Source organism: Mustela lutreola, chromosome 2 (genome assembly GCF_030435805.1).
Source record: "Mustela lutreola isolate mMusLut2 chromosome 2, mMusLut2.pri, whole genome shotgun sequence".
Classification (NCBI taxonomy): Eukaryota; Metazoa; Chordata; class Mammalia; order Carnivora; family Mustelidae; genus Mustela; species Mustela lutreola.
In genome coordinates this window covers 66,344,784-66,371,144 of record NC_081291.1, presented here as the reverse complement: position 1 = coordinate 66,371,144, position 26,361 = coordinate 66,344,784, and the positions used below count along the sequence as shown (strand labels likewise).

The 26,361-nt window shown below is 47.1% G+C and overlaps 1 protein-coding gene across 1 annotated transcript; it reads left to right on the top strand.

Moving 5' to 3' along the window:
• Positions 1–26,361, top strand: SLC22A14 (solute carrier family 22 member 14). Its single transcript, XM_059162070.1, has 11 exons — positions 1–221; positions 11,615–12,130; positions 12,864–12,967; positions 13,170–13,324; positions 14,365–14,533; positions 19,581–19,701; positions 19,957–20,054; positions 20,306–20,520; positions 22,305–22,413; positions 23,015–23,218; positions 25,978–26,361. The coding sequence occupies exons 1-11, from the start codon at positions 210–212 to the stop codon at positions 26,177–26,179; spliced, it is 1,905 nt and encodes a 634-aa protein (XP_059018053.1). The 5' UTR covers positions 1–209; the 3' UTR covers positions 26,180–26,361.

The window sequence follows — 26,361 nt, the reverse complement described above, 5'->3', positions numbered from 1 at the left end:
GAACTGTCTGCCCTCACGTGGAGGCTTTCCCAGCCCACCTTGCCCCATTCTGTTTCTAGAGTCTGTGTTTCTAGGGTGTGGAAGGTGGCAATTATGATGACACCTGGCAATTGTGGGGCTGAGTTCTCAGCACAGATGTGGACAGGAGCCTGCTGGGGCCTGTTCAGCTATGAGAAGTCTGTGGAAGGAGCAGGCTGCCCTCACAGGAAATGACTTCTCAGGTATGGTAGTTGGCCATTTCCTGCCCTCAGATAAAGTGCTGCTCCCGACTTTACCTTCCTTTCCTGGGCCTCTTTTGTACACAGAACCAAATGCTTGGGGCCTGGCCACCAACAGGGGACCGTTGGTGTCAGCAGAGGAAGCAAGTGCTCCAGAGCCTTGCAGACTGGCAGGGTCCCGTGAGGGGCACACTGAAGGGGACCCTGCAGGAGGAGGCTAGTGCAGCTGGCTCCAGGCCTGAATGTCAAATCTCTGAGTAGAGCCAAGTTCCCTAGCTGGGGGGTGGGGGGTGTGTGTGTCCTCTATCCCCACCCCCACCTCTCCAACCTTACACGCATACACACTGCTGTTAACAAGTTACTGCAAATGTAGTGACTTACCACAAATCTGCTACCTTCTAGTTCAGGAGGGTAGAAGTCCAAAATGGGTCTTACTAGGCTAAAATCAAGCGTCAGTAGGGCTGCATTCCTTTCTGGAGGCTCTAGAGGAGAATTTATTTTCTTTCCCAGCTTCTATAGACTGCCCACATTGCTGGGCTCCTGATCCCTTTCGTCTTTAAAGCCCATGGTGGTCAAGTCCTAATGGATATAGCTAAAGTATATTCATTTTCATTGTTGTACTGTAGTCCATTCATTATTCTGTTGATGGGCATTTATGTGCTTTTTTTTTCATATTTGATGTGTGTCATCATGAACATTTTGGTGTCCATTCCTGGATCGTATGTAAAAGTGTTTCCCCAGAGTTTATACCTAGAAGTAGAATTGCTGGGTTGTGAGATATGCAAATATTTGACTGTATAAGGCAATGCCAGATTGGTTTTCAAAGTGAAATTGTGAACAATCCTGCCAGAAATGATGCCTTGTCAAAACTTTTTAAGTCTTGTCAAGCAAAGGAGTGTAAATTTCTCATTATGGCTCTGATTTGCATTTTCCTCCTTATTAAAGAGACCGAACACTTGTGTGCCACAAGAATTTTCTGTTCTCGAAATGCCCACTCATGTTTTTTACCCAGTTTTGGATTGTCTTCTTATTATTGATTTGTAAGGTTCTTTGCCTATTCTTGATTCTCATTTTCCCCCCCCAATAATGTGTTTGCAAACATATTTTTCCAGTTGTGGCTTTTTTTTTTTTTTTAATTTTCATATTCCAGTAGTCAGATTTATCATTTAACAACTTTATGGTTAGCATAAAATAGCACAGCTTTTGCGTCTTAGTTAAGAAATCCTCACCCAAGGGACACCTGGTGGCTCAGTGGGTTAAGCATCTGCCTTTGGCTCAGGTCATGATCCCAGGGTCCTGGGATTAAGTCCTGTGTTGGGCTCCTTGCTCAATGGGGAGTCTGCTTCTCCCTCTGCCCCTCCCCCTGCTTGTGCTCTCTGACAAGTAAATAAATAAAATCTTTTTAAAAATCCTCACGCAAAAGTAAAACATATATTCCTTATATTTTCTACTAGGAGTTTTGTTCTTGAGATTTAAGTCCTTAAGAGGGCTGGAGTTTTTGTTTATGATGTGAGGCATATTTCTTCCATTTTTGTTTAGTCATGCTGCTCTCTCTTTCCTTCCAAACTTTTGTTTGCATAGATCTATTTGTGGGCTTTCCATTTAGCTATTCCTGAACTGTTACCACTGTGCCTTTAATTAATGTTAACTTTATAATAAATTCAATATCTGGTAGGACAAATCATTCCTCCCTATTATTCTTCAGAATTGTCTTAGGTATTCATGCCCTTTATTCTTTCATATTTTGCAATCATCTTGAGAAATTTCACAAAACATATTTTTTGGATTTTGACTGGAATTTTACTGAATCTAGAGATCAGTATGGGAGTTGACAACTTTTGTTCACGACCATTAAATATCTCTCCACGTATTTTGCTTTCTCAACATATTTTCATAAGCTTTTTTGGGGGGGCGGAGTGAGAGGGAGAAAGAGAATCTTTTTTTTTTTTAAAGATTTTATTTATTTATTTGACACAGAGATTACAAGTAGGCAAAGAGGCAGAGAGGGAAGGGGAAACAGGCTCCCCACCGACCAGAGAGCCCGACATGGGGCTCGATCCCAGGACCCTGAGATCATGACCTGAGCCCAAGGCAGAGGCTTAACCCACTGAGCCACCCAGGCACCCAGAGAAAGAGAATTGTAAGCAGGCTCTACACCCAGCTCAGAGCTCAGTCTCACAACCCTGAGATCATGATATGAGCCGAAATCAAGGGTCAGATGCCTAACTGACTGAGACACCCCGGTGCCTCCATGTGTTTAGGCTTCCTGAGCCAGTTTTTAAATTTGTGTAACAAATGAGTTGGAGATGCAATTTTTTTTCATTTTTATTATTGTTTTTCTAAAGTAAGCTCTACATCCAGCATGGGGGCTTGAGCTCATGACCCCAAGATCAAGAGCTGCGTGCTCTACCAACTGAACCAGCCAGGCATCCCTGACATGCAATTTTAAAAAGCAAAACAAAACACACACATACACAATTGGGGAAAAGTCACAAATAAATGATTCTTTTTTTTTTTTTTTTTAACAAATAAATGAATCTGTGGAGACAGAGGTTTTTTAGAAATGCTATTCATGGTTTAATAGAATTAGGAGTTTGCTACCATGCTGTTTAACAATTACTTATATTGCTCAATTTCTGAGATTTCATTCCAATGAGAGCTGCATATTGTTAGCTTGGTTTAATGGCTGCTGATAGATTTCCCGGAAATGGAATACATTTCCAGTTGTTATCTTAAATGAATTTTGCTTATTGCATCATAAAAGTTGGGCTCTGATGAAGTTTCTTCTGTCGGGGGCACACTGAATACTTGCATAATTCCTCCCCAACCCCCCACCCTCACATCTTGCACTTTTCCTGCTCCAGCCCTGGGACCAACCACGTCTCCAAAGAACCCTCATTCTTTCACTTAGAAACCTAGATCTGAGTACTGGGTGTGATCATTGCTATGAGGTGTTACTGCTTGTGGGCCTCTCAGGGAGCAGGGCTAGAAAACACAGATCCAGCATCTCTCTAGCTCTTTGTCTGTGTCTGAAGTCATGAGTTCATACTGGTACCTTTGATTCCAATCCAACGCCATGGTCTTCATTCTAGTCTTCACCTGTCCTCAGTTGTAACTCTTCTCTCTAACAGAAGCCTAGCTCTTATTACCCACACCATAGCTATTTGCTTAACCCCAGCAAATAGGCAGGTACGTAGAGTAGCTTCAGCATTGCAAATTCATACCCCTGTGACAAACAGATGCACTGACCAGAATACAGTTTTGTGCAATTCTTATCTTCAGTTTTATATCCTCGACATACTGTTTTCCAAAGTTACTTAAGTTAGTTCTTTTCTTCTCTGTCTCCTTCAATGTGGTTATGATGTTTATTTATAATACACTTAGTTTGCCATTTGGATTTTTGCCTCGTCCTGTTAATTTCAATTATTTATTTGAGGAGGGAGGTGTATGTGAAACATGCTAGGGTTCTAAGTACAAAACGTTGTACTTAGGGAAGCATCACTCCCCCTCCTCCCTTTACCCCCATTACGTGTTTGCACCCGCTCTCTCTCATAGATAACCAATCTCTTTAGCCTGTGACTTACCTTTGCTGGATTTTTTTCCTCACAAATGAGCATATACCTTATCTCTTCCTGTATTATATGAAAGGTAGCATATTATACATGTTCTTGAACATAATACTTTTCTTACTAACCACTGTGGCCTGGAAGTCATTCCATATCACTTCATAGACATTTTCCTCCTCCTTTTTTTTTTTTTTTTTGAAAGCTGCATAATATTCCATTGGGCAGTTGTACCATCTTTTATTCAACCACTCTCCTCTGTATGGACATTTAGATTGTTCCTAATGTATTTTCTTATTGACTAAAGTGTATCTTCAGGGTAAATTTCTAGAAGTGGGATTGCTAAATCCAAAAGTTAGTGCGTATATAATTCTGTCAAATAGGTCACTGGTCTCCAAGACCACCCCCAGTTCTGGGATTCACTAGACCCACTCACAGGCTTCAGAAATTGTTATACTGGCAGCTAAAATGTATTACAGTGGAAGGGTACAAAACAAGGTCAATAAAGAGGAAAGATGCATGGCGTGGAGTCTTGGGGAACCAGGTGCTACCTTCCAAAAATACTCTTTGAGCAGAATTACACAGCACACTCTTACTACCCCAGTGATGGACAGCAGCAACATAGGTCAAGGCTTTCCTGCCTGGGAACTTTCCTTGGGTTTTTACTGGGGAGCGGGGGGCGGGCGGGGTGTGGTGTAGGGAGGGGCTAGTCACATAAGCACAAAGTACCTTCATGATTAACTGCAGTTACTGAAACTTCCTGACTCAATTTCAGACCTTAGGAAGGAAGGAGATGTTCCTCATAAGGCACAAACCACATAGACAAGTCAGTACAATGTGGTTCAAAGTTCCAAGCAAGGAAAATATTCTTGTCAGTCTGTAGCACATGGCTCGATTCCCAGAAACCAGCTGAGGACTAGTCCCACATGCAGGTCCTATGAGAACGTGCAAGAATGAAGAAACTCAGGGCAGCCGGGTTAACTCTCCTGCATATTAGGCGTTGCCAGGTTGTCCAGAAGGTTTGCACAGGTTGCATTCCCATCAACAATGGGAATTTGCAGGGCGCCTGGGTGGCTCAGTGGGTTAAAGCCTCTGCCTTCGGCTCAGGTCATGATCCCAGGGTCCTGGGATTGAGCCCCATCATCAGGCTCTCTGCTCAGCAGGGAGCCTGCTTCCTCCTCTCTCTCTGCCTGTTTCTCTGCCTCCTTGTGATCTCCGTCTGTCAAATAAATACCAACTCTTAAAAAAAAAATAGGAATTCGTTTCCTCACGGTCTCACCAACAAAATGTGTTGTCATAGTTTTAATTTTTGCCAATCTGATAAGTAAAAAATGCTCTTAGCATTCTTGTAATTTTCATTTCTCTAATTTCAAGTGAACTTGAATATTTTCCCATTAAAATGGTTTATTTTTACAAATTGAATGGCTTTAGGTTTATAGACATGTAATTGACTTACATATATTCACATTATACTCAGCTAGTTTGCTAATTTATCCTTTTGTTTCTAATTATTTGTAGATTCTTTGGAATTTTATTTTCTTCTTTCCAATCTTTATGCTTTTAATTTCTGTTTATCTCATTGTACTTACTAGGGCTACCGTACGATGTTAAATAGGCGATTGTGGACACTTTTGTCTTCTCTCTCATTTTTAAAGGGGATCATTCTAATGTTTCCCCATTTTAGGATATTAGGAGGGGGAGTAGATTCCCTTTGTTGAATTTTCAAAGAAATTGTAATTTTTTCTAGGATTTACAAAAAATCATGAATCAGTGTTGAATTTATCAAATGCATTTTCTGCATCTCTAAACATTATCGTATGGCTTTTCTCTACATTTATAAGTGTTTATGTATTTTCTAACAGTAAAACCATCTTTGCATTCCTAGTTTAAAACTGATCACTGTAGTATATCTTTCCTTTTTACACACTATCAAATTTGATTCACTAACATTGTACTTAGAACTTTTACATCTATTTTTATGAATGAAATGGGTCTATAATTTCCAATGTTTTACTATAGTTCTCTAGTTTTGTTATTGAAGTTAGAATGATTGGGAAGTTTCTTTCTCTTCCTATTCCCTGAAAAACAATTGTATACACTGGAATAAATTGTTATATAAAAGTTTGGTAGACCTTCCGTAGAACTTTTTGGGTCTGGTGTTTTCTTTAGGAAAAGGTTCTTAATTTATGCTTTCATGTCTTCTAAAAAAATTATTCTATTTTATATTATTATTATTATTATTATTTAGAAAGAGAGAAGAGAAAGAGAGAGATGGGGGTGCTGCACAGAGGGAGAGGGAGAGAGATAATCTCAACCAGCTCCACATTGAGCACAGAGCCAGATGTGGGGCTCCATCCCAAGACCCTGAGATCATGACCTGAACTGAAATCAAGAGTCAGACACTTAACTGACTGAGCTACCCAGGCACCCCTGCTTTCATTTCTTTCATCAATGTAGAACTTGTAAGGCTTTCTATTTATTCTTGAATTCATTTTGTCTTAGGAACTTAATTCATCGTTTCAAATTCATTGACATAAAGTTGATGTTAGCATTTAGTTAATATTTTTAATCTTCCTGAGTCTTTATATTCTTTTTTGCATAGATAAAAAACTTTACTGTATTTTGTTTTTAAATTTTTTATTTTTATTTAATTTCACCAGGGGTGTGTCTAATTTACTGATCTGCTTAAAGAACCAATTTTGGACTTTGTTGATTCTTTTATTATATTTTTTATTTCTATTTATTTCTCTCTTAACTTTACTATCTCCTTCCTTTACTTATACTACTTTTAGTATAAAAGTAGTTTATACTACTGTTTTTTTCCCCACTTTTTATCATAGGCATCTTACTTATTTTCAGTTTTTCTGATTTTCTATTATAGTTAAAGCTATAAATTTCCTACAGAGTACCACCTTTTATACCACGTACAGGTTTTAATATGTTATCACTCATTATGACTCATTTATAAATATATTAAAATTTCCATCATGATCTCCTTTTTGACTTATGACTATTCATAAATTTTTAAAAACTTATATGTATATATTTATAAGACTTATGAATATATATATATATATATATACATATATATATTCCATGTCCATGGATCAGAAGACCTAATATTATTATTAAGATGTCAATTCTTTCCAACCCGACCTATAGGTTCAATACAAGTCTCAATAAAAAATACAGTAAGCTTCATTCGCTTGGGTGGCTCAGTGGGTTAAGCCTCTGCCTTCGGCTCAGGTCATGATCTTCAAGGTCCTGGGATCAAGCCCCGGATTGGCTCAGCAGGGAACTTGCTTCCCCCGCTCTCTCTGCCTGCCTCTTTGCCGACTTGTGATCTCTCTCTCAAATAAATCAATAAACTCCTTAAAAAAAATATATACAGCAAGTTGGAAGGGTGCCTGAGTGGCTCAGCTGAGTGTCCAACTTTTGATTTAAGCTCAGATCATGATCTCAGGGTCCTGGGAGGGAGGCCTGCATCATCCCACATCATTAGGCTCCCTGCTGAGCAGAGAGCCTACTTCTCCCTCTGGCTCTACCTACTTCTGCTCGATCTTTCTCTGTCAAATAACTAAAATCTTTAAAGCCTATGTGTTCCTAGGTATTTATCCAACTGATTTGAAAACTATGTCCACACAAAATCCAGCATGCAAATGTTGAGCAACTTTAGTCACAATTGCCAAACACTAGAAAGAACCAAGATGTTCTTCAGTAGGTGAATGAATAAACTGTGGTAAGTGAATACAGTAGAATATTATTCAGTGATTTAAAAAAGAGCTATCGGGGTGCCTGCGTGGCTCAGTGGGTTAAGCCTCTGCCTTCGGCTCAGGTCATGATCTCAGGGTCCTGGGATCGAGCCCCATATCAGGCTCTCTGCTTGGCAGAAAGCCTGCTGCCCCCCCTTCTCTCTCTGCCTGCCTCTCTGCCTACTTGTGATCTCTGTCTGTCAAATAAATAAATAAATAAATCTTTTAAAAAATAATAAAGAAATTAAAAAGAGCCATCAAGCCATGAAAAATTATGGAAGATCCTTAAAGTGCACATTGCTAAGTGAAAGAAGCCAGTCTGAAAAGCTATATACTGTATGGTTCCAACTATACAACGTTCTGGAAAAGGTAAGATATGCAGTAAAAAGGCCAGTGGTTGCCCAGGGTGGTAGAGTAGGAAAAACAGTTTAATAGGTGGAACACAAACTTTTTTTTAGAGCAGTGAAATTCCTGTATGATAGTCTATGGTGTCCTAGGGGACATGACCCTATACATTTGTCAAAACCTGTAGGATTTTGGAGAGCAAAGAGTGAACCTTTACATATACAAATTTTAAAAAAATCATTTAGGATACCAAGGGATCCCAGGATGGAAGGCAGACTGACAAATGCCTACAGCAGTATTACAAATGTATGTGACATACACAAGAATTCTAAATTAAGCTATTAAGCTCTGTTAGTGATTTCTAATGCAATTGTGTGTAGTCAAAAGACAATTTCTATTCTTTGAAATTTGTGGAGGCTTGTTTTCTTGCCTGGTATATGATAAAGTTTTCTAAATGTCCTAAGTAGGTACAGGAAAAATGTGTATTCTGTAGCGATTAGATGCAGAAGTTTACAAATGGCCACTAGAAAAAGCTCATTAATTGTGTTATGCAAATTATCTTTGCTACGTTTTTGTACACCTGACCCCGTGGAAAAGATGCACTGAAATTTCTTATTATAATATCAGAGCTGTCAATTTCTCTTGTTAGTTATACTTATTATTGTTTTATATATTTGAAGACAATATCAGGTTCATACTTACTTATTTATTTAAAAGGTTTTATTTATTTGTTTGACAGAGAGAGACAGTGAGAGAGGGAACACAAGCAGGGGGAGTGGAAGAGGGAGCAGACTCCCAGGGAGCAGGGAGCCTGATGCGGGCCTCGATTCCAGGATGCTGGGATCATGACCTGAGCTGAAGGCAGACACTTAACGACTGAACCACCCAGGCTCCCAGGTTCATATATTTTTAAAATTAATATTTAGATAATGAATTTCTCTATTCCAAATGATACTTTATCTTTTTATCTGGTAGTAATATGGCTAAATCAGCTTTCTTTTGATGACTGTTTGCCTAACAGAACTTTTTTTAAAAAAGATTTTATTTAATTGAGAGAGAGACAGAGAGAGTCCAAGTACGGGGAGAAGCAGTCTCCCTGCTGAGTGGGGAATCCGATGCGGGGTTTGATCCAAGGACTCCGAGATCATGACCTGAGCCAAAGGCAGTCACTTAACCAACTGAGCCATCCAGGCACCTCACCTAATGGAACTTTTTTCAACCTCTTATACCATCAGCCTGTCATGCTTCTTTAAATGTGCCTTCTTACAGGGTGACCAAATTGTCATGAAAATCAAAACTCTTATGAGAAATGAAGGGGACACTATGAGTCATTATGCCAGCCCAAGGGATGGGAACTGGGTGTGTTCTGGGAGAACTGGAAAATACTGGCCATCCTCTGTAAAAACAGCATATGAATTTAACTTTTAAAAGGCTTAATCAGATGCCTGGGTGGCTCAGTCATTAAGTGTCTGCCTTCGGCTCAGGTCATGATCCCAGGGTCCTGGGATCAAGTCCTGCATCAGACTCCTTGCTTGGCAGGGAGCCTGCTTCTCTCTCCGCCTCTACCTGCCACTCTGACTGCCTGCCTCTCCCTCTATCTCTCTCTCTCTGAAAAATAAATAAATAAATAAAATCTTTAAAAGGCTTAATCCATGGGGGCATCTGGGAGGCTCAGTGGGTTAAGTGTCCAGCTTGTGATTTCAGTTCAGGTCATGATCTCACACAGTAGGAAGTCTGCTTGAGATTCTCCCTCCCCCTCTGCCCTTGTTGCCTGCTCTCTAAATTAAAAAAATAAATAAATCATTAAAAGGCTCAATCCATGACAATCAGTGTACCATGTCTCGTTTCTCCATACCTTTTCCCACTACTGCTCTCTAGGTATATCACTGGAATGGTTGTCCTTAAAATTTTATCATGCAAATATGCCTTCGAATGCTGGTTTCTCTGTCCTACACCCCAAACAATAGAAAGGTTGTAGGTTACTTTGGCTCAGATTGTCCTCCTTTTGACATATATTATTGTTGCCCATCATTCGATCTTTTTTTTCCTGCCACAAATGGACAGGATTTTTACGATTTAATACAATCAGTAGTTGGATTGCTTACATGTTTTCCATGTTCGAATGCTCATTATTGGCATCCGAGGCTATCCTCGCGTGATAGTTTTCCTCCTCCTTGTTCTTTAGGACCTCTGTGAAATCAGGTCTCTTACATGAACACTCCCTCAATGTCTGAGTAGTTACAACTGTCTTTATTTTGCCCTAGTTCTTGATGGATAATTTTGCTGAGTCAGCAATTCTAGATTGGCTATTTTCTTTTTTTCTCAAGACTTTCACTCTCTTTTGGTTTCCTTGTTGCTTATCTTGTTTCCTAACAGAAGACTGTGAACACCACACTGCCCCTTTGTCAGTGACCTGTCTTCTCTCTAGATGTTTCTGAAGACCTTTGTCACTGCCGTTCTGTGGCTTTATTACAATGGGCGTGGCTATGGGTTTCTTTTTTATGGATACCACCTGGGATATGCTGCTTCCTAAGTCTATGGATTCATGTTTTCCAAGTTTTTAGAAAATGTGTTGCTTTTATCTCTTTAACTCTTACTTCTCCATTGCTCCTACTAGGCCTCCAACTGGATGCCTGGTAAACTTTGTATCCCCTGAGTCTCTTTGCCTCTTTCACATTTCATCTGTGTGTTCCAGTGTGCCAATCCTCTGTGTCAAATTTGACTCAGCTTTTTTCCTTTGAGTGTTTCCATTTTAGAAGTTCAGTGTCTTCCCCCCAAAAACGTCTTTTTGCTGATTCTTTTTTTTTTTTTTTAAGATTTTGTTTATTTATTTGACAGAGAGAGATCACAAGTAGGCAGAGAGGCAGGCAGAGAGAGAGAGCTCCCTGCTGAGCAGAGAGCCCGATGTGGGACTTGATCCCAGGACCCTGAGATCATGACCTGAGCCAAAGGCAGCAGCTTAATCCACTGAGCCACCCAGATGCCCCTTTTTGCTGATTCTTATCATGAGTTCATCTTGTAATTAGGACTTTCATGTGTTTAAAAAGTTTGTACGATAGTAGTTCTATAAACTTGGCACCTGACAGTTTCAACACCTGCAGTCAGGGGCTGCTGGTTCTTTTTTCTATTGACTCAGAACAGATTGCCTTCTCAAGACTTTTAGAACGCTTCCTTTTGAACTCTTTGCTTGATCTGCTTATATTCTTACAGTCAGTATTGCTCTCTCTCTCTCTCTCTCCCTCCTCCCCCTTACCTGCCTTTCCAGTTAGGCTCTATGCTGCTCTATGCCTCTCCACCATTTTGATGCCCCAGGTGTCCCAACTTCTGTGGTCACCTGACTACTCCTGATCCAGATATCTTGGGGGGTTTTGCTTGTTTTTTTTGAAGACTTTTCCCTGGAGATCTCTCCTACCTTTTATAAGACTGGTGTCTGTCTGTCGAACCAAAATTTCAGTTGTGGGGAAGCCATGGGTAAGAAAGCTCTTCGGAACTTATTAATGACAACAGAAGCATAGCATTTTCTAAAACATTTACAAAATGCTAAGTGCACTGAAAATCAGGGATGGGTAGGGCCCCTAGGGAACAAATTATGTTAACGAAGAAACTTCCTACTAGAAGGAACTAGAGAGAACATCGAGGCTGGAATCCAAACTTCTGGTTAGTGGCTCCCCAGCCAGTCTCTGATGTCTGGGAAGTGGGGTCAGCAGAGACTGAGCTGTATCCTTTCTTTGAACAGAGGGCAACAGAAAATGGCTGCAAGGTAAAGCACAGATCCCACCATTCTTCCATGAACTCGAACCAGCTTGAGGTACCAGTGCACACCCAGTCCCCGTCTCTGGAGAAGCTGTTACGCAGACTGAGGGCCTCGGACGCCCAGCAGGATGACAATTTTACCAACATCCTGGATGTGGTGGGGGAGTTTGGTACATTCCAGCGGAGGCTGGTGGCCCTCACCTTCATCCCCAACATCCTGTTGGCCTTCTTCATGTTTGCTGACATCTTCATGTTCGCAGCCCAGAAGCCCTATTGCAATACTAGCTGGATACTGGCAGTGGAACCCAATCTGTCAGAGGCTCAGCAGTTGAATCTGACCCTGCCCCGAGAACCCAATGGCAGTTTCCAGACATGCCTCATGTACTTGCCTGTGACCTGGGATCTGGATTCTATTATCCATTTTGGCCTCAACTACACACAGTCATGCCAAGACGGGTGGATCTATCCTGAGGCCAAGAAGCGATCGCTGGTCAATGAGGTGTGCCTTCTCCTGAGTTGTCTATAGCTACCCCACAGGCCCAGAGATGTGCCCTTACCCTCCTTGAACAGATGGGGATATTAAGGCTCAGGGAGGGGAAGCAACTGTCCATGGTGACCTTGCAGAGACAGGGCCAGGGCAGCAATGCAGGATCCCTGTTGTCTAGGCCTGGCCTCACCTGTCTTTGCCAGGAAGCTAGAGTTGACGTGGGGGTCAAGGCAAATGTCAGCTGGCAGGCTTTGCCATCTGTCCAGGGAATTGCTCCGTAGCTATGGCTCTGCCCTCTGTCTGAACTCACACACAACAGAGAACTGGGGAAAGAAGCATCTTGGATCAAGTACCTCTTGCAGGGTTTCTCCACCACAGCTGTAACCTGGGGCCTTCCCTGCACAGACCTGCCCAGTTTGAATCTATGGGCTGGGGCCGTGACATCTGCATTTGGGAAAGGGTCTTCAGTGATTCCAGCCTTTGCTCAGTTACATTTCCACCCATTCCCCATCTTGGCCTGGGCCTCTAGTCCCCTCTCTCCAGGCCTCAATTCCAGGGTCTGCCAGATGCAGGATGGGCACACGCACAGCTACCTGTCCCTGTCCCAGGCTCCTAAAGGCCCACCCTGCATGGGGATGATGAGGGTGTGGTGGTGGTGGTGGTGGAGGGCTGTTGGCTCAGTCCCTGGACCCAGAAAGTTGATCCTGGGTAAAGGCCTGTATCCAATCTTGTGTAAAACCCCCAGTTTGACTTGGTGTGTGGCAAGGATCGGAACACGGAAGGCGTGCAGACCATGTTAACGGCCGGCCTCCTAATAGGGTCCCTCATCTTTGGGTTCGTAAGTGACAAGTGAGTGTCCTGGAGTTCCCTCTGGCCCCTGGAAGCCCCTGCCTCCTCCTCGTGGGCATTCTGAGCTAGTCTCAAGCTGGGGGCGGCGAGGGCAGGGACACTCCGGAGGCCTATAGGCTGCTCCAGACCGGCCCCGGGTGTCCTGCTGGGCCAGCTCAGGGAGGTCCAAGCACTTGGCGCACCCTCCGTTGGACGCCCGCAGGCTGGGCCGCTACCCCACCATCCTAATGTCGCTGCTGGGGCTGACCGTCTTCGGCTTCGGGACAGCCTTCGTCAATACCTTTCGCCAGTATCTGTTCTTCCGCTTCGGCGTGTCCCAGGCCTTGGTGTGCTACGCCATCAGTAGTGTGTGTTTAGGTGAGGCCCAGCTGCCTGGTAGGGGGATGGGGAGAGGGATCCCCCTGGGGGCGCATAGGGGGCGGGGCCTGGAGGGGCGCGCACCGCGGGGGCGGGGCCAGCGTGGGGCGTGGCTGGCTCGTAAGGAAGGGGAGCTGGCAGGATTAATGGAGTTGCAGTCTGTGGAGGCTGGCAGTGGAGGGAGGAGCTTCCACCCGCAACGTCCTGGAGATGCTGGAGAATCTGTGCTCAGACTGCCCTTCCACCCCCATTCTCCATCCTGGCCCCTCATACCCCACACATTCCCTGTCATACCTCTTGTGTTCCCCTGTGCCTCCCATGGCTTATATGTATTGAGCCCCTCAGACGGTCCGGGCCAGCTGCTATACCCTCTCTATGTACTGTCTCCTGTCACCGTGTCAGCACTCTCTTCGGGAGGTACTCTTCTCTTACCCCTTTAGCAGAGAAGCCTCATGAAGTTAGCCAACTTGCTCAGGGCCACACAGCAGTTACATGGAGGAGTGCCATTTCATCCCAGGCCTGTGGGGTGCCAAAGCCCCAAGTTCCCATACACTCATTCAGCTTCCAGCTTCCGTGGCCTAGTGAGCTCAGGGCGCCCAGGCAGGAGACCTTTTTTCCTTGGAGCTTATCCAAGGGAACTTGCTTCTTCACAGAGGCCTGAGGGACTAAAAACAAAGCTAAAGGCACACACTCCTTGCCTCACCACATGTCAGGCCACTTGTGAGGAGTTGTACCCAGCAATGGGCCATCTCTGCGAGAGAGACGTGGTCAGGGAGGAGATGTTGAGAGGGAGCTGTGAGGTCAGGAAGGGACTGGAGGCTATATGTGTGATTGGGAGGTCAGACAAGGGGCCTAGGACGTGTCCTGGGAGCACAGAGGCACTCCGCTTGGCTTTAAAGTCCTGTTGACCTTGGGCAGAAGAACCTTCACCCAGATTGAACTCTCCCAAGCAGGGCTGGGGCATCTCAGAAGGCTGGGTGCCGGGGTAACCCCAGGGACTCTGAGCTGACCGTGATTTTGTCCTCTTGGCCTACATACAGCTACCGAGTGGCTAATAGGCCAACACCGGGCCCACGCCATCATCCTGGAACACTGCTTTTTCTCTGTGGGATTCATGTTCCTGAATGGGCTTGCCTACAGCCTCTCCCACTGGCGGTTGCTGTTTCTTTTGGGTGGGGCACCCGTGTTCCCCCTCATTTCCTATATCTGGTGAGCAAACATGGCCTGCGCAGGGATGGGTCTGATGGGCTAGAAGTTGAGGGGTCTGGAGGGTCCTTGAAGGGGGGTGGAGTGGGTAGAATTTTCCTTTGGAGAAAATACATGCAGATGAAATGAGAAAGAGCCCAGGGCAGAACCTCTGGAACCCTAACATTAATCCCCACCAGAGATGCTCACAGAGATGTCAAAGAAATGGTCAGAAAAATCAGAAGCCAAAGTGTTGAAAAGGCAGGGTTGAAAGCAAGAAAGTTGATGCTGGGGAAGAAGGCCTTTGTGACCCTGAGGTGGCTTCAGTGCAATGGCAGGGGATTGAGGAAAGAGGAGGGACTGAAGGATGGGGCCTTCCAGGAGATGACTCTTCCCACAGTGCTGGGCTGAGATGGGCAAGGGGATAGTGATGACGTGTTTGGGCAGCAAAGACAAGGTAGAGTACGTGGTGTTCTGAATTGTGGGGGGTCACAGACAGAAACCTGAGACTCCCAAGCTAGGAAGGGACAAGTGATGGCAGAGGGAGAGAAGAAAGCAGATGGAGAGTGAGAGGAAGAGACAGAAGTCTCCTGGGTAAGGACAGCAGTTCTGTGTGGAGAAAGGATCAGGATTCACCTTGACATCATCTCGGTTACTTTTTTCAACTTTGCAAAAAGGACGGGTCTCCTGTCCTGGGGGCAGAAGGGGTCGGGGGTGGTGAGAGGAGAACTGAAGCTTCAGAGGATCAAAATAACTTTCCCAAGGCCACACAGCTGCAAAGTGGCAGACCTGGGATTTGACTCAGCCTGTGTGGCTCTGAATTTTACCCACTGTGCCATGCACAACATGGATTATAAGAGGTGGTGTTACCTGTTAAGAGCAAGAGCATGTATGTGGCTTGGAGATCTTCCAAATACCAAGGCTGGCTGCATATCTTTGGCAGTCACTGACATTCCCAAGTGTGTACTGGGGCCCCGCTGTTGCCAGGGGGCATGACTCTGTCATGGGAGCTAGAAAATAGTGTTTGATGGCTTGACCTTAAAACATTTTTTTTAAAAAGCAATAAATGCATGTTGTTAAAGTCTTTATACCAAAAGGTTGTGGTGAAACATAGTCAAAAATTACAGCTCCTCTCAGCTCCCCCAGTTCCTTCCCCAGAAGCCATCACACTGTGGACTCTCAGCCCTTTCTTCTGATAGGTGACTACAGAGTTCTACATTCTGTGAGCAGACAACTCATTGGATGGGGCACATTTTTCTTTAGACATGTCCTGTCAGCTCTTCCTTCCCTGACACTTGACAATATCTTGGGCAGCTTCCCTCTCTTTACAGTCAATTTTTTTTTTTTTTTTTTTTTTTTTTGGTCAAAGATTTTATTTATTTGGGATGCTTGAGTGGCTCAGTCAGTTAAGCATCTGCCTTCAGCTCAGGTCATGATCCCAAGGTTCTGGGATCAAGTCCGACATGGAGAAAAAAATCCTCGCTCAGCAGGGAGCCTGCTTCTCCCTCTGCCGGCCCCTTCCCCTGCTTGTGCTTGCACGCTCTCTCTCTCCGACAAACAAACAAAAAAAAAGTTTTAAAATCAGATTTATTTTATTTATTTATTTTAGAAAGAGAGAGCAAGTGAGTGGGGAGAGGGGCAGAGGCAGAATCAGTGCTAGCCCAATGTAGGGTTGGATCTCAGGACCCCAGGATCATGACCTGAGCTGAAATCAAAAGTCGGATGCTTAAACTGAGCCACTCAGGCACCCCCTCTTTACAGTCATTCTTCATTGTAAGGAAAAGTCTCATTGTGGCCATTCAGACTCACTTTGAAGCTTTGAAAAATCCAGTCTCGTCCAGTTTAAACTTAATCTTTCATCTAGTTCACAGCTTCTCCCTGGTGGCTAACCAGCTCAGGTGAGGGTTCTGACCTTTGCCCCTCCTCCTTTGTCTCCCTGCTCTGACCTTCCAGGTCCTAGGCAGGGGCTAGGGCATCAGAGAAAAGAAAGAAATGTGGGACAGGGGCTATATAACCGGTGGTCAGCGTGCTCTGTAGGGCAGATATTCGGAGGCTGATGCTTTTCATGGCCCATATGTAGGTCTTCAGGGGTCCACCCGGTGTTTCCCAATGCTCCAGACACCGTCCTGACAGTTTACCTATAGCTTCTCTCTGCAGAGGTCTCCGTGCCCTAGCACGCGAGGTGACTTCAAGATAGCAGGGTCCACTTGGCCAAAAAGGCTCTCACCGCCCCATCCCCCAGCCTGCCATTGCAGGTGGCTTCCACCAACTTCCTGCCTGACCATATTCAGGTTGACCTTTGGGTTTGCATAGGCACTCCAACTTGAGGGCGTGGGAATTAACTCTCCCTGTAAATGAGGGCAGTCCCCTCATTTCTGAATCAGTAAGTTCCAGGCAAAGAGTGGGAGGGCAGACTCCCTTTCTCGAAGGTGGTACCCTTCACCAGGTTTGAATAGATGAAAGCGACCTGGGGAGGGCAAGAGAGTCTCACTGCCACCAACCGGAAATTTCCAACCTCTCTTGGTGGCTGAGGGAGGTGGCTACCAGGCTATTCTGTATTTTTATTAATTTTTATTTTTAGTGAATCCTGTCCCAAATGTGGTAACACCTCTCTTTAGAATAGGAGATTATCAGTCATTGTTAATAGCCTTGGGACATCAGCAGAAATTCCAAGACAAAATTTCCATGTAATGTTCAGTTACCCAGCTCTTCCTCATTCTCTGATTTTATTATTTTCTCAATAGCATTGGAAACTTGTACTATGAAGATAAAATTGCAAAACTTTCTCAGATGTTTTGAGGGATACAAGTTAGAGTTTTCTTTTTTTTTCCTCTCCTGCTCCCTACATTACCTGTGTCCTCTGGGGTAATTTTTGTTTTCTTGCTTGATTTTTTTTTGGGGGGGCCCCATTTACATTGAAAGGTCTTTTTTATTTTCCCCAACATTTTGGTGATTTTTGATCATCCCTTCATCTTTAAGAGCAAGTTACAAAGATGCTAATGGGAAGCTGTGAACAGAAGCTGATTGCCTGGTAATCCTGTAGGGCAATGCATCTCAAATTTCCAATAGCAGCAGAATCAATCTCATGGGGACTGGTTAAAACATCAGTGACTGGGCTCTGCCCCCAGAACGTCTCAATCAGTAGGACTGGGGCAGGGCCCGTGAATCTGAATTTCTAACAAGTTCCCTGGGGATGCTGATGCTGCCGGTCCACTGACCACACTTTGAGAATGACTACCTCGGGGTGACCAAACAGCAGGCGCCTTCTCTTTGAGGGATCCCAAAGCCAGGGCGTTACCTAGCTCAGGTAGTTTTGCTCCCCAGTGGGGTTGGGAGTGGGGACTCTTGTCTTTGTCACTGATAGGGTCCGTGATCAAAGGAGCGAGACTGATACAAAGCGAAGGTCAAGCAAAGCTTTATTTTGTGCCAAGCATAAAGAATCAGACCGGTCGGGGCCCCTCTTACAGAAAGAGCGACCCCTCCCAGCCTCACAGACTAACTTTTATAGAGCAAAGACCATGCGGTTGAGCCTGGCCACACACAGGTGGCCGATGAGATTGCAACACACAGAGAAAGCTGCACAGTCATGCTAGGTCACACACCGGTGGTCAATTGAATTACAATTCACCCTGTAGCAGCCATTTGAACTAGCCTATCACCTTGGTCAGAATTGGCACCCAAAAGGCGGGGTCCACATTCTTTAGGGAGATAGTGATCGGATGTCTCCACCTGACCTGACCCTCCCTTGTATTTGGGCTCTGTTATCAGGGACTGGTCAACCATATTTTACTGCATAAACAAAAAAATGGCTGTTTAATCCGAGATGGAATCACTCTGGCTAAGTAGGCCCTTACAGTCACGCAGTCACGGGGCCTCCCCTCTATTCCCCTGTGTTTGTCCTCAGCCTGGCTTAGCCTCTGGGTGCAAACCACAGAGGGAACTAGAGTCCCATTTGGGAGGACTGGGTGTTCCAGGTGCCCTGGCTGTGTGCGGTGCCTTGTCGCCTGGTCACCGACCTACCTCCACCCACGTCGGGGCTGTGTGTATGTTTGTGAAATCTTTCTTCTACCCGCCCTCTCTCCCACTCTCTTTGTTGATATCCACTTTCTTTCCTCTGGTTTAGAGTGGGCACATACTCAATCTCCCATCTTTTTGAAGCAGTCCCAGTTGGGTGACTTTCTTTGGGCGTGTTCCCAGACTTACCATGGAGAAGGATGGCAGGGGGGCTTCCTGCTGGCCCCTAGCTGAGGGCAGGAGCAGGGGCAGGCAGAGAGAATAAAGTTGCCCCTAGTGTCAAGGGCATTGCCCAGCTGGCTACAGGAGTTGAGGCTAGAGCCTGGATTGGGGGAGGGGGTGCGTGTACAAGAAGTCGGCTCACTGATGGCACAGTTTGTAAAGAGTGCCTCATCAGGGCACTGAATTCCATGCCAGCTCTGCCTCTGTGACCTTGGGCAAGCCCTTACCGCCTGAGACTGGGAATAAAATGGAGATAATTATACTAGGTCCAGGGTTGGGCAGGAATTAAACTAACTGATTTGTATGTAAGGGCACCAAGCACATTCCCAGGCACATCATAAGTGCCTTAAATGCTTACCTGTGTGGATTCTGACAGCCTGGGAGGATCGGGAAGAATCAGGAGACCAAAGTTACTCCAAGGTCAAGGGCGGTGGGCACTGTGGGAGGGGAGGAGATGGCACAGAGGGGACCTCTGTTCACCTAGGCACAGGCTGGGCCCTGGGGTCCCCTGTATTCTCCAGGCTATTAGGAGACAGAGAGGGACAGGAGAAATGCCGACCATGAAAATGGGGCCCGAACAGAGGGTTGTGAGCATGAGCGCTCATGGAGGTAGCAGAGGGGGAAGAAGCTATAGTACAGAGGCAGCTAGGCTCTGGGGTGACCCTGAGGGGCACTGGGAGCTGTGTGTGACCTGGGGAAGGGCTGACTGCCAGCAAGGGGCAGAGGCACTTTGAAGTGGAGGGTTACTTTCAAGGCCTCCAACATCCATCTCACATTACGTTGGAGATCTCTGAGGCAGCTTAGAAGGATGGCTAAGCATGGGTGGGCCACACAGGATCATTCCAGAGTCCCCTCGGTGGCTGCTGATGAAGGGGAAGGTGGAGGAGGCCAAGCAGATGTTGTGCTACGCAGCCGGTGTGAACAAGAAGATCATTCCCTTAAGTCTGCTGGATAAGGTAAGAGGCCTTGGGCCTGGAGCAGGGCCAGGGTTAGGGTGTGGAGGAGCCTCTTCCTCCTGGGACCTCTGCCCAGAGGCTGTCCCCAGTCCACCACTCGAGGAGAATGGTGACAGCAAAATTGAAGCCTGCCAGCGGAAGGCCAGAGACCAAGCTGACACTGGGCGGGGCAGGGGTGGGTGTTGAGGTCCTGTGAGGGTGGGGAGCAAGCTGGGGTCTCAGTCTGGCCTCTGGTTGGTCTTGCTTGTCTTGTAGCTGCAGCCACCCGGAAAGAAGGTGATTAAGGCCTCTGTCCTGGACTTCTATAACAATAAGTACCTCCTCAAGGTGACCTTGGTGATGGGTTGTGTGTGGTGAGTACCCGGGACTGGCCAGCAGGGAATGCAAGTAGAATCTGCCAGAAGCTCTGGGGAGGGGATGGGCAGCTGCAGGGGGGCAAGGCCCAAGGACACCAGCTTGGCTACAGATCCAGAGCTCCGAGCTTCTTTCTGTCCCCCATTCCCACCCTGCTCCACTTGTCTCTGCCCCATCTTTATTCCTGCCCTGTGTGCTGCATCTCCCTCTCCCTCTCTCTGTGTGTGTCTCTCTCCTGGCTTCATTTTAGGTTTACTGTGGGTTACAGTTATTTTATGCTGATCCTCAAGTTGAAGGATTTGGGCATAAACATCCACTTCACTCGAGTGATTCCTAGCATCGTGGAGGTGCCCGCCCGGCTGTGTTGCATCTTTCTCCTTGAGCAGATCGGGAGGAAGTGGAGCTTGATTGTGACTACCTTCCAAGGCTCCCTTATGTGCTTGCTTGTCCTTATCCTCCCCTCAGGTATGGCTCACCCTCCCCTGGGTAACCCCCCCTCCCCCCGAAACCCTCCTGCTTCCTGAGACCCCTTCTTCCTGCCCTGTTTGGCCAACAAGACACCCTGGGAGTCAGCTGCTGCACCCACGGCCTTGTTGCCCTCCTGAGCTGGTGCAGATCATTGGAGCACTGCCCTCCTCAAGGGAGAGTCCCAAACTGGGCGCTGGAAGCTCTCTCAGAAATGGGGAAGAGAAAGGGGTGCTGTCCCTGAGAGAGAGAGTGGGCAGCCTTCTTCCAGCCTGTGTCCGATCTGATGGTTGAGTGTGAACAGAGGCCCACCGATAGTCCTTCAACTGATACCCCCAGGGCCTGCCTCTTGTCTATAACCTCTGATTGGGAAATGTCTGTTATCTGGAACTTCACCAAGAAAAAACAACCTGAGTGTGAAGGGGCTAAGCCCTCAGGAACATTCTTACAGGGAGGCCTCTCCTTCCCAAGAAGGCACAGTACCCTTCAGCTCAGAACTACATAAGGAAACTGGAGGGGAAGGGGGGTGAAGGCACAGCAATATTTTCAAAATTTCAGAGAGTCCTGGGCCGATGAATATGACCCCGGTCATAGGGCTAGAGAGTGGGATGTCAGTGTTCACTCAGTCAGAACTGCTAGCCATGAGAGCCCCCTCAGCAGCTGGGGCCAGAGCAGGGAAGCTGTGTCCAGGGGCTGCCTCAGAGTCTGCCTCCTGCTCTCTCAGGGCTAGAATTACATGTCTTGCCTGGGACTGGTCCTCTCCCAGATGTTGGCAGTGTTAAGCTGCTAAAACAAAATGGGGTCACACATGCATTCTTTTAAATTGCTGTGGCTTGGTAGTTTTTGTAAAAAGTGGGCCTATAGGGGCGCCTGGGTGGCTCAGTGGGTTAAAGCCTCTGCCTTTGGCTCAGGTCATGATCCCAGGGTCCTGGGATCGAGCCCCACATCGGGCTCTCTGCTCTGCAGGGAGCCTGCTTCCTCCTCTCTCTCTCTCTCTCTCTCTCTCTCTCTGCCTGCCTCTCTGCCCACTTGTGATCTCTGTCTGTCAAATAAATAAATAAAATCTTAAAAAAAAAAAAAAAAAAAGTGGGCCTATACAGAGCCAAACGAAAATGTTTAAAACTCTCAAATGTGTGAGAGAAACTAGGAGTAGAATCCCCAGTAGGTAAAACTAGATTTCTGGTTTCATCCCAGAGCCAAGAAAAGCTGGGGCCAGAGCAGGGAATGGGGTGGTGGCAGGGGCCTGCAGAAGCTCCCAGAACTGCAAGGGGTCCCCTCCTAGTCAGTGAGCAGGTGCAACCTCCCCACCAGGCTTCCCCAAGCCTGAAGAATGGGCTTTCCTGGATATTTTCTTCCTCCTCTTCCTCCCTCAATGCATACCTCTGGCTGCCCAGGGTTGGGAATCCCGCTCCAGGGACCTAACACACCCCTCCACCCCAGTACACACCCCTGCTTCCTCCACCTTGCAGAGGATAATAGGGAAGGTGGGAGGGCCCTGAGCAGGCCATGGGGTAGGGGAAGCTGCCTCAGGTGAGGTTATGGAAGACAAGAATGAACCTGGAGGCGGAGGTGCTGGGGCTGAGAGGTCGTGGAATGAGCAACTCTCCCACTGCAGATGTACTAACTTCTGGCCTGGCTGGGCCTGAGTGTGCTGATCAGCTGCCAGGGTTGGGGGGATGGGGGGTGGGGAGGTAAGGGTTGGGAGCGTGGGGGGTGGGATGGGGACACGGTTTAGATGCCTTCAGGGAGGCCCAGGCTCAAGTGGCCACGTTGTCTGACCACAGACCTGAAATCCATGATGAGCATCCTGGTCGTGCTTGGAGAGTTCAGCCTGGCGGCCTCAGTCTCACTGTTCTTCATCTACACCGCGGAGCTCCTTCCCACAGTCCTCAGGTAGGCGGCCTGGCGGCGGGGCCATGGGATGTGGCGAGGGCATGTTCCAGGAGCTAGCTGCAGTCTGCAGGCGCGTGCTGAGTGGTTTCCCTGGATCTCCCCATTACACCTTACAAATACCCCGCAAACTTCGTCGTTAGCCCTCTCTCAGCCAACAGGGTCAGGTCGAGGCCAGCCCGCAGATAGCAGAGCCGGGCAGCCTGAGGGCAGACTCGGCCTTGCCCTGCGGTCTGAATGTGTGTGCTGCTCTGAGGGTCCGGCTGGGCTGTACCCCGTGGTGGTGGGTGGGGGTGGGTGAGGGTGGGATGGGGGAGGGGCAGGGAAGTCCGTGGTTCCGTGGTTAGGGTGGCGGCTCTCCCTCCCCACCCAGCTCCACCGCTCTGTCTTCTGTCTTCTCCCGCACACCTGCCTGCGCCCTGGCTCTCACTTCCCCTGCTCCTGATCCTGAAGCAGGCCCCAAAGCCAAACTCTCCACAGACCCTCCGTGAGTAGGCTGGAGACTGGAGCATGTGAAGTCTGGGGAGCCAGGGCTTCCACCCCACCTCCACCCAGTCTCTGGGCGCAGTAGGCCTCCTAGATGAGCTCTCACTTCCCCTTCCAGGGCGACAGGTCTGGGGCTGGTGTCTCTGGCCTGGGCAACTGGAGCCATCTCATCCCTGGCAGTCAGCTACCAGAAATTCATCATCCTCCCCATCTTTCTCTGCTGCATCTCAGCCACCCTGTCCTTGTCCCTCTGCTCCGTGCTGCCAGAAACACAAGATCAGGCTCTCCCTGATAACCTGGAGCACTACTTCCTGCAGACAAGGTAGGTGTGCAAGGCCCCTGGCCCTGGCCCCTGAGACTATGTCAGGCACTGTCCACCCTTGCCTGTTGGCCAGAGGGGCCTGTGACCCCAGGGCCACTCTGTGTCTACAGCAGCTCCCCCAGCTCTCCTGGATGTCGCCACCTGCCTCCTCTCCACAGCCTGGCCCCTGCCAGCTTCTGTCCTTTTGGCTCTCCTGACCAGCCTGGGCCAGGCCTTCTCCTTTCCTCCCACTCTGCCTCCCTGTCTGGCCTTGGTGCTGCTCCTGGAGATAACCTGGGCTCTCTCCCTCCCAGGGCACAGGGCCTGGGCGGGGGGGACTAGCTCTCTGAGTACCTCCCCTTTCCTATCTGCACTCTCAGCTTCTCAAAAATGACCCAGTCTTTTAAAAATTATTATTAACATATAATGTATTATTTACTTCAGGGGTACAGGTCTGTGAATCATCGTCTTACACAATTCACAGCACTCACCGTAGCACGTACCCTCCCCAGTGTCCATCGTCCAGCCACCTCATCCCTCCCCACCACCCCCAGCAACCCTCAGTTTGTTTCCTGAGATTAAGAGTCTCTTATGGTTTGTCTCCCTCCCAATCCCATCTTGTTTCATTTTTTCCATCTTTACCCCCCATGACCTACCACCCTGCCTCTCAAATTCCTCATAGCAGAGAGAGCATAAGATAATTGTCTTTCTCTGATTGACTTATTTTGCTCAGCATAATACCTTCTAGTTCCTTCCATGTCATTGCAAATGGCAACATTTCATTTCTTTTGATGGCTGCATAGTATTCCATTGTGTATATATACCACATCTTCATTATTCATTCATCTGTTGATGGTTATCTAGATTCTTTCCATAGTTTGGCTATAGTGGACATTGCTGCTATAAACATTCAGGTGCATGTGCCCCTTCGGATCACTACGTTTGTATCTTTAGTGTAAATACCCAGTAGTGCAATTGCTGGGTCATAAGGTAGTTCTATTTTCAACTTTTAGGAACCTCCACATTGTTTCCCAGAGTGGCTGCACCAGCTTGCATTCCTACCAACAGTGTAGGAGGGTTCCCTTTTCTCTGGATCCTCGCCAGGGCACAGGGCCTGGGCCGGGGGGGACCAGCTCTCTGAGTACCTCCCCTTTCCTATCTGCACTCTCAGCTTCTCAAAAATGACCCAGTCTTTTTAAAATTATTATTAACATATAATATATAAATATATATAATGTATATAATATATATAATTATATAATGTATTATATATTATATATTATAATGTATTATATATTATATATTATAGCCACTATATCTGTCTTTTCCTGATTTGTTAATTTTAGCCATCCTGACTGGTGTGAGGTGGTATCTCATTGTGGTTTTGATTTGTATTTCCCTGATGCCGAGTGATGTGGAGCACTTTTTCATGTGTCTATTGACCATTCGGTTGTCTTTTTGCAGAAATGTCTGTTCATGTCTTCTGCCCATTTCTTGATTGGATTATTTGTTCTTCAGGGTGTTGGGTTTGTTGATAAGTTCTTTATAGATTTTGGGTACTAGCCCTTTGTCCGATATGGAGGACCCAGTCTTGATTCATAACTCTACCTAAGGTTCCAGTGGCCCAGAGCCCTATTTGGGAACTGGGCTCTGCCCCCACCGCTACAGAGGCACTTCTGGCCTCTGGTCTCCTGGTCTCATGACTGGAAGAACCATGCCTTCTGAGGTTTGGGTCAACATGACCATCACTCTCTCCCTGGACCTGAGGGGACCTGAACACCAGTGAGGGGCAGAAGCTACTTGATGTTCTCCAGGGACCTGGGCTCATTCCACAGGGTAGCTGCCTCTGGTCATCTTCTGCCCTCCTCCCCACCACCCTTCTCCTATTTCCCTCCCTCCTCAAACTCTCACTGACACCATCTGTGCTGGGCATTGTACTGGGGCTGGACTGGTGGTCTCCAGCCTTAAGTGAGAGAAAGACATGCCAACAGTCTTCCCTTAATGGGCTCTGAGAGAGGGACGCACAGGACCTAGGGAGGAACTTTAGTTTGGGGAGTTGGGGCAGGCTTCATAGAGGAAGTGGCAATGGAGGAGTGCTTTGAAGAATGAAGAGGGGTTTGCCCCATCATAGAGAGGAGGAATGTGATGCTGCAGAATGGCTAAGAGCACAGACTCTGGAGCCAGAGGGCCTGCATTTCTGTCTCTGCTGCCACTTCCTCACATGTGCCCAGAGGAGTTATCTAATGCCTCAGAGACTCACCTGCTTCATTTGCAAAATGGAATGATAACAGAGTCATAAAAATCCCTAGTGCTTCCTGAACCTTGACCATGTGTCAAATCCTGCTCCATAGAGGCCTTTTCATATGTTGTCCTAACAACCACATGCAAGGTAGGTTCTGACCCTGTTCCCCATTTTACAGATGAAGAAACTAAGGCACAGAGAAACAAAGACATGTGGCCTAGGCTTTCTCTGTCTTGGGGCTTTGGGCCAGATTAAGCCCACATAACATACTTGGCGCAGAGTCTGGCATGAGCCCAGTGCTCCATAAATGCTAGAGCTGAACCCCCAAAGATGCAGCAGTGTGAGGGGCCTGGGTACGGTTAGGAGATTGCACAGCCCGGTTCTGGTGGTGAGGGTCCCTCTCGGGCGCGTGACAGAGCTTGGCTGGGGACACGCAGGCGTGGGAAAGCTAAACGTCTCAGGCATGCAGAGCCCAGCATGGTTTTCCTTAGCTCCTAAAGATGCAGGGTCCTGACTTGCTCTCCAATGGCTTCTTCAGGAACATGGCGGAGGACATGTTCACCGAGGAAGTAGTAAGCAGTGAGGGGACTGCGGAAGTGATGAAGAACACCGTTCTCAGTTCCACGAAGCTGAAATCAGACTCGGACAGTCTCTTCAGCGTGTCCTGGCAGGATGTGTCTTGGCCTGGCAGAGGAAAGGAAACAGACCCACGAATGACTGATGGCCTGGCCCCCAGATGATCTTGGTGGGAGCTGAGGGTCTGGGTGTGGGGCTGTGGACTAGAGGCCACGAATTCCAGGCCCAATCCAACTGAGGGACAGGTCCGTCCTGCTCCAAGGCCAGCCCTCGAGATCCAAGAATGGCCCCTCCTGGGTGAGCTAGGGTGTGATTTATTCCAATAAATGTGCCATGTTGGACCTGA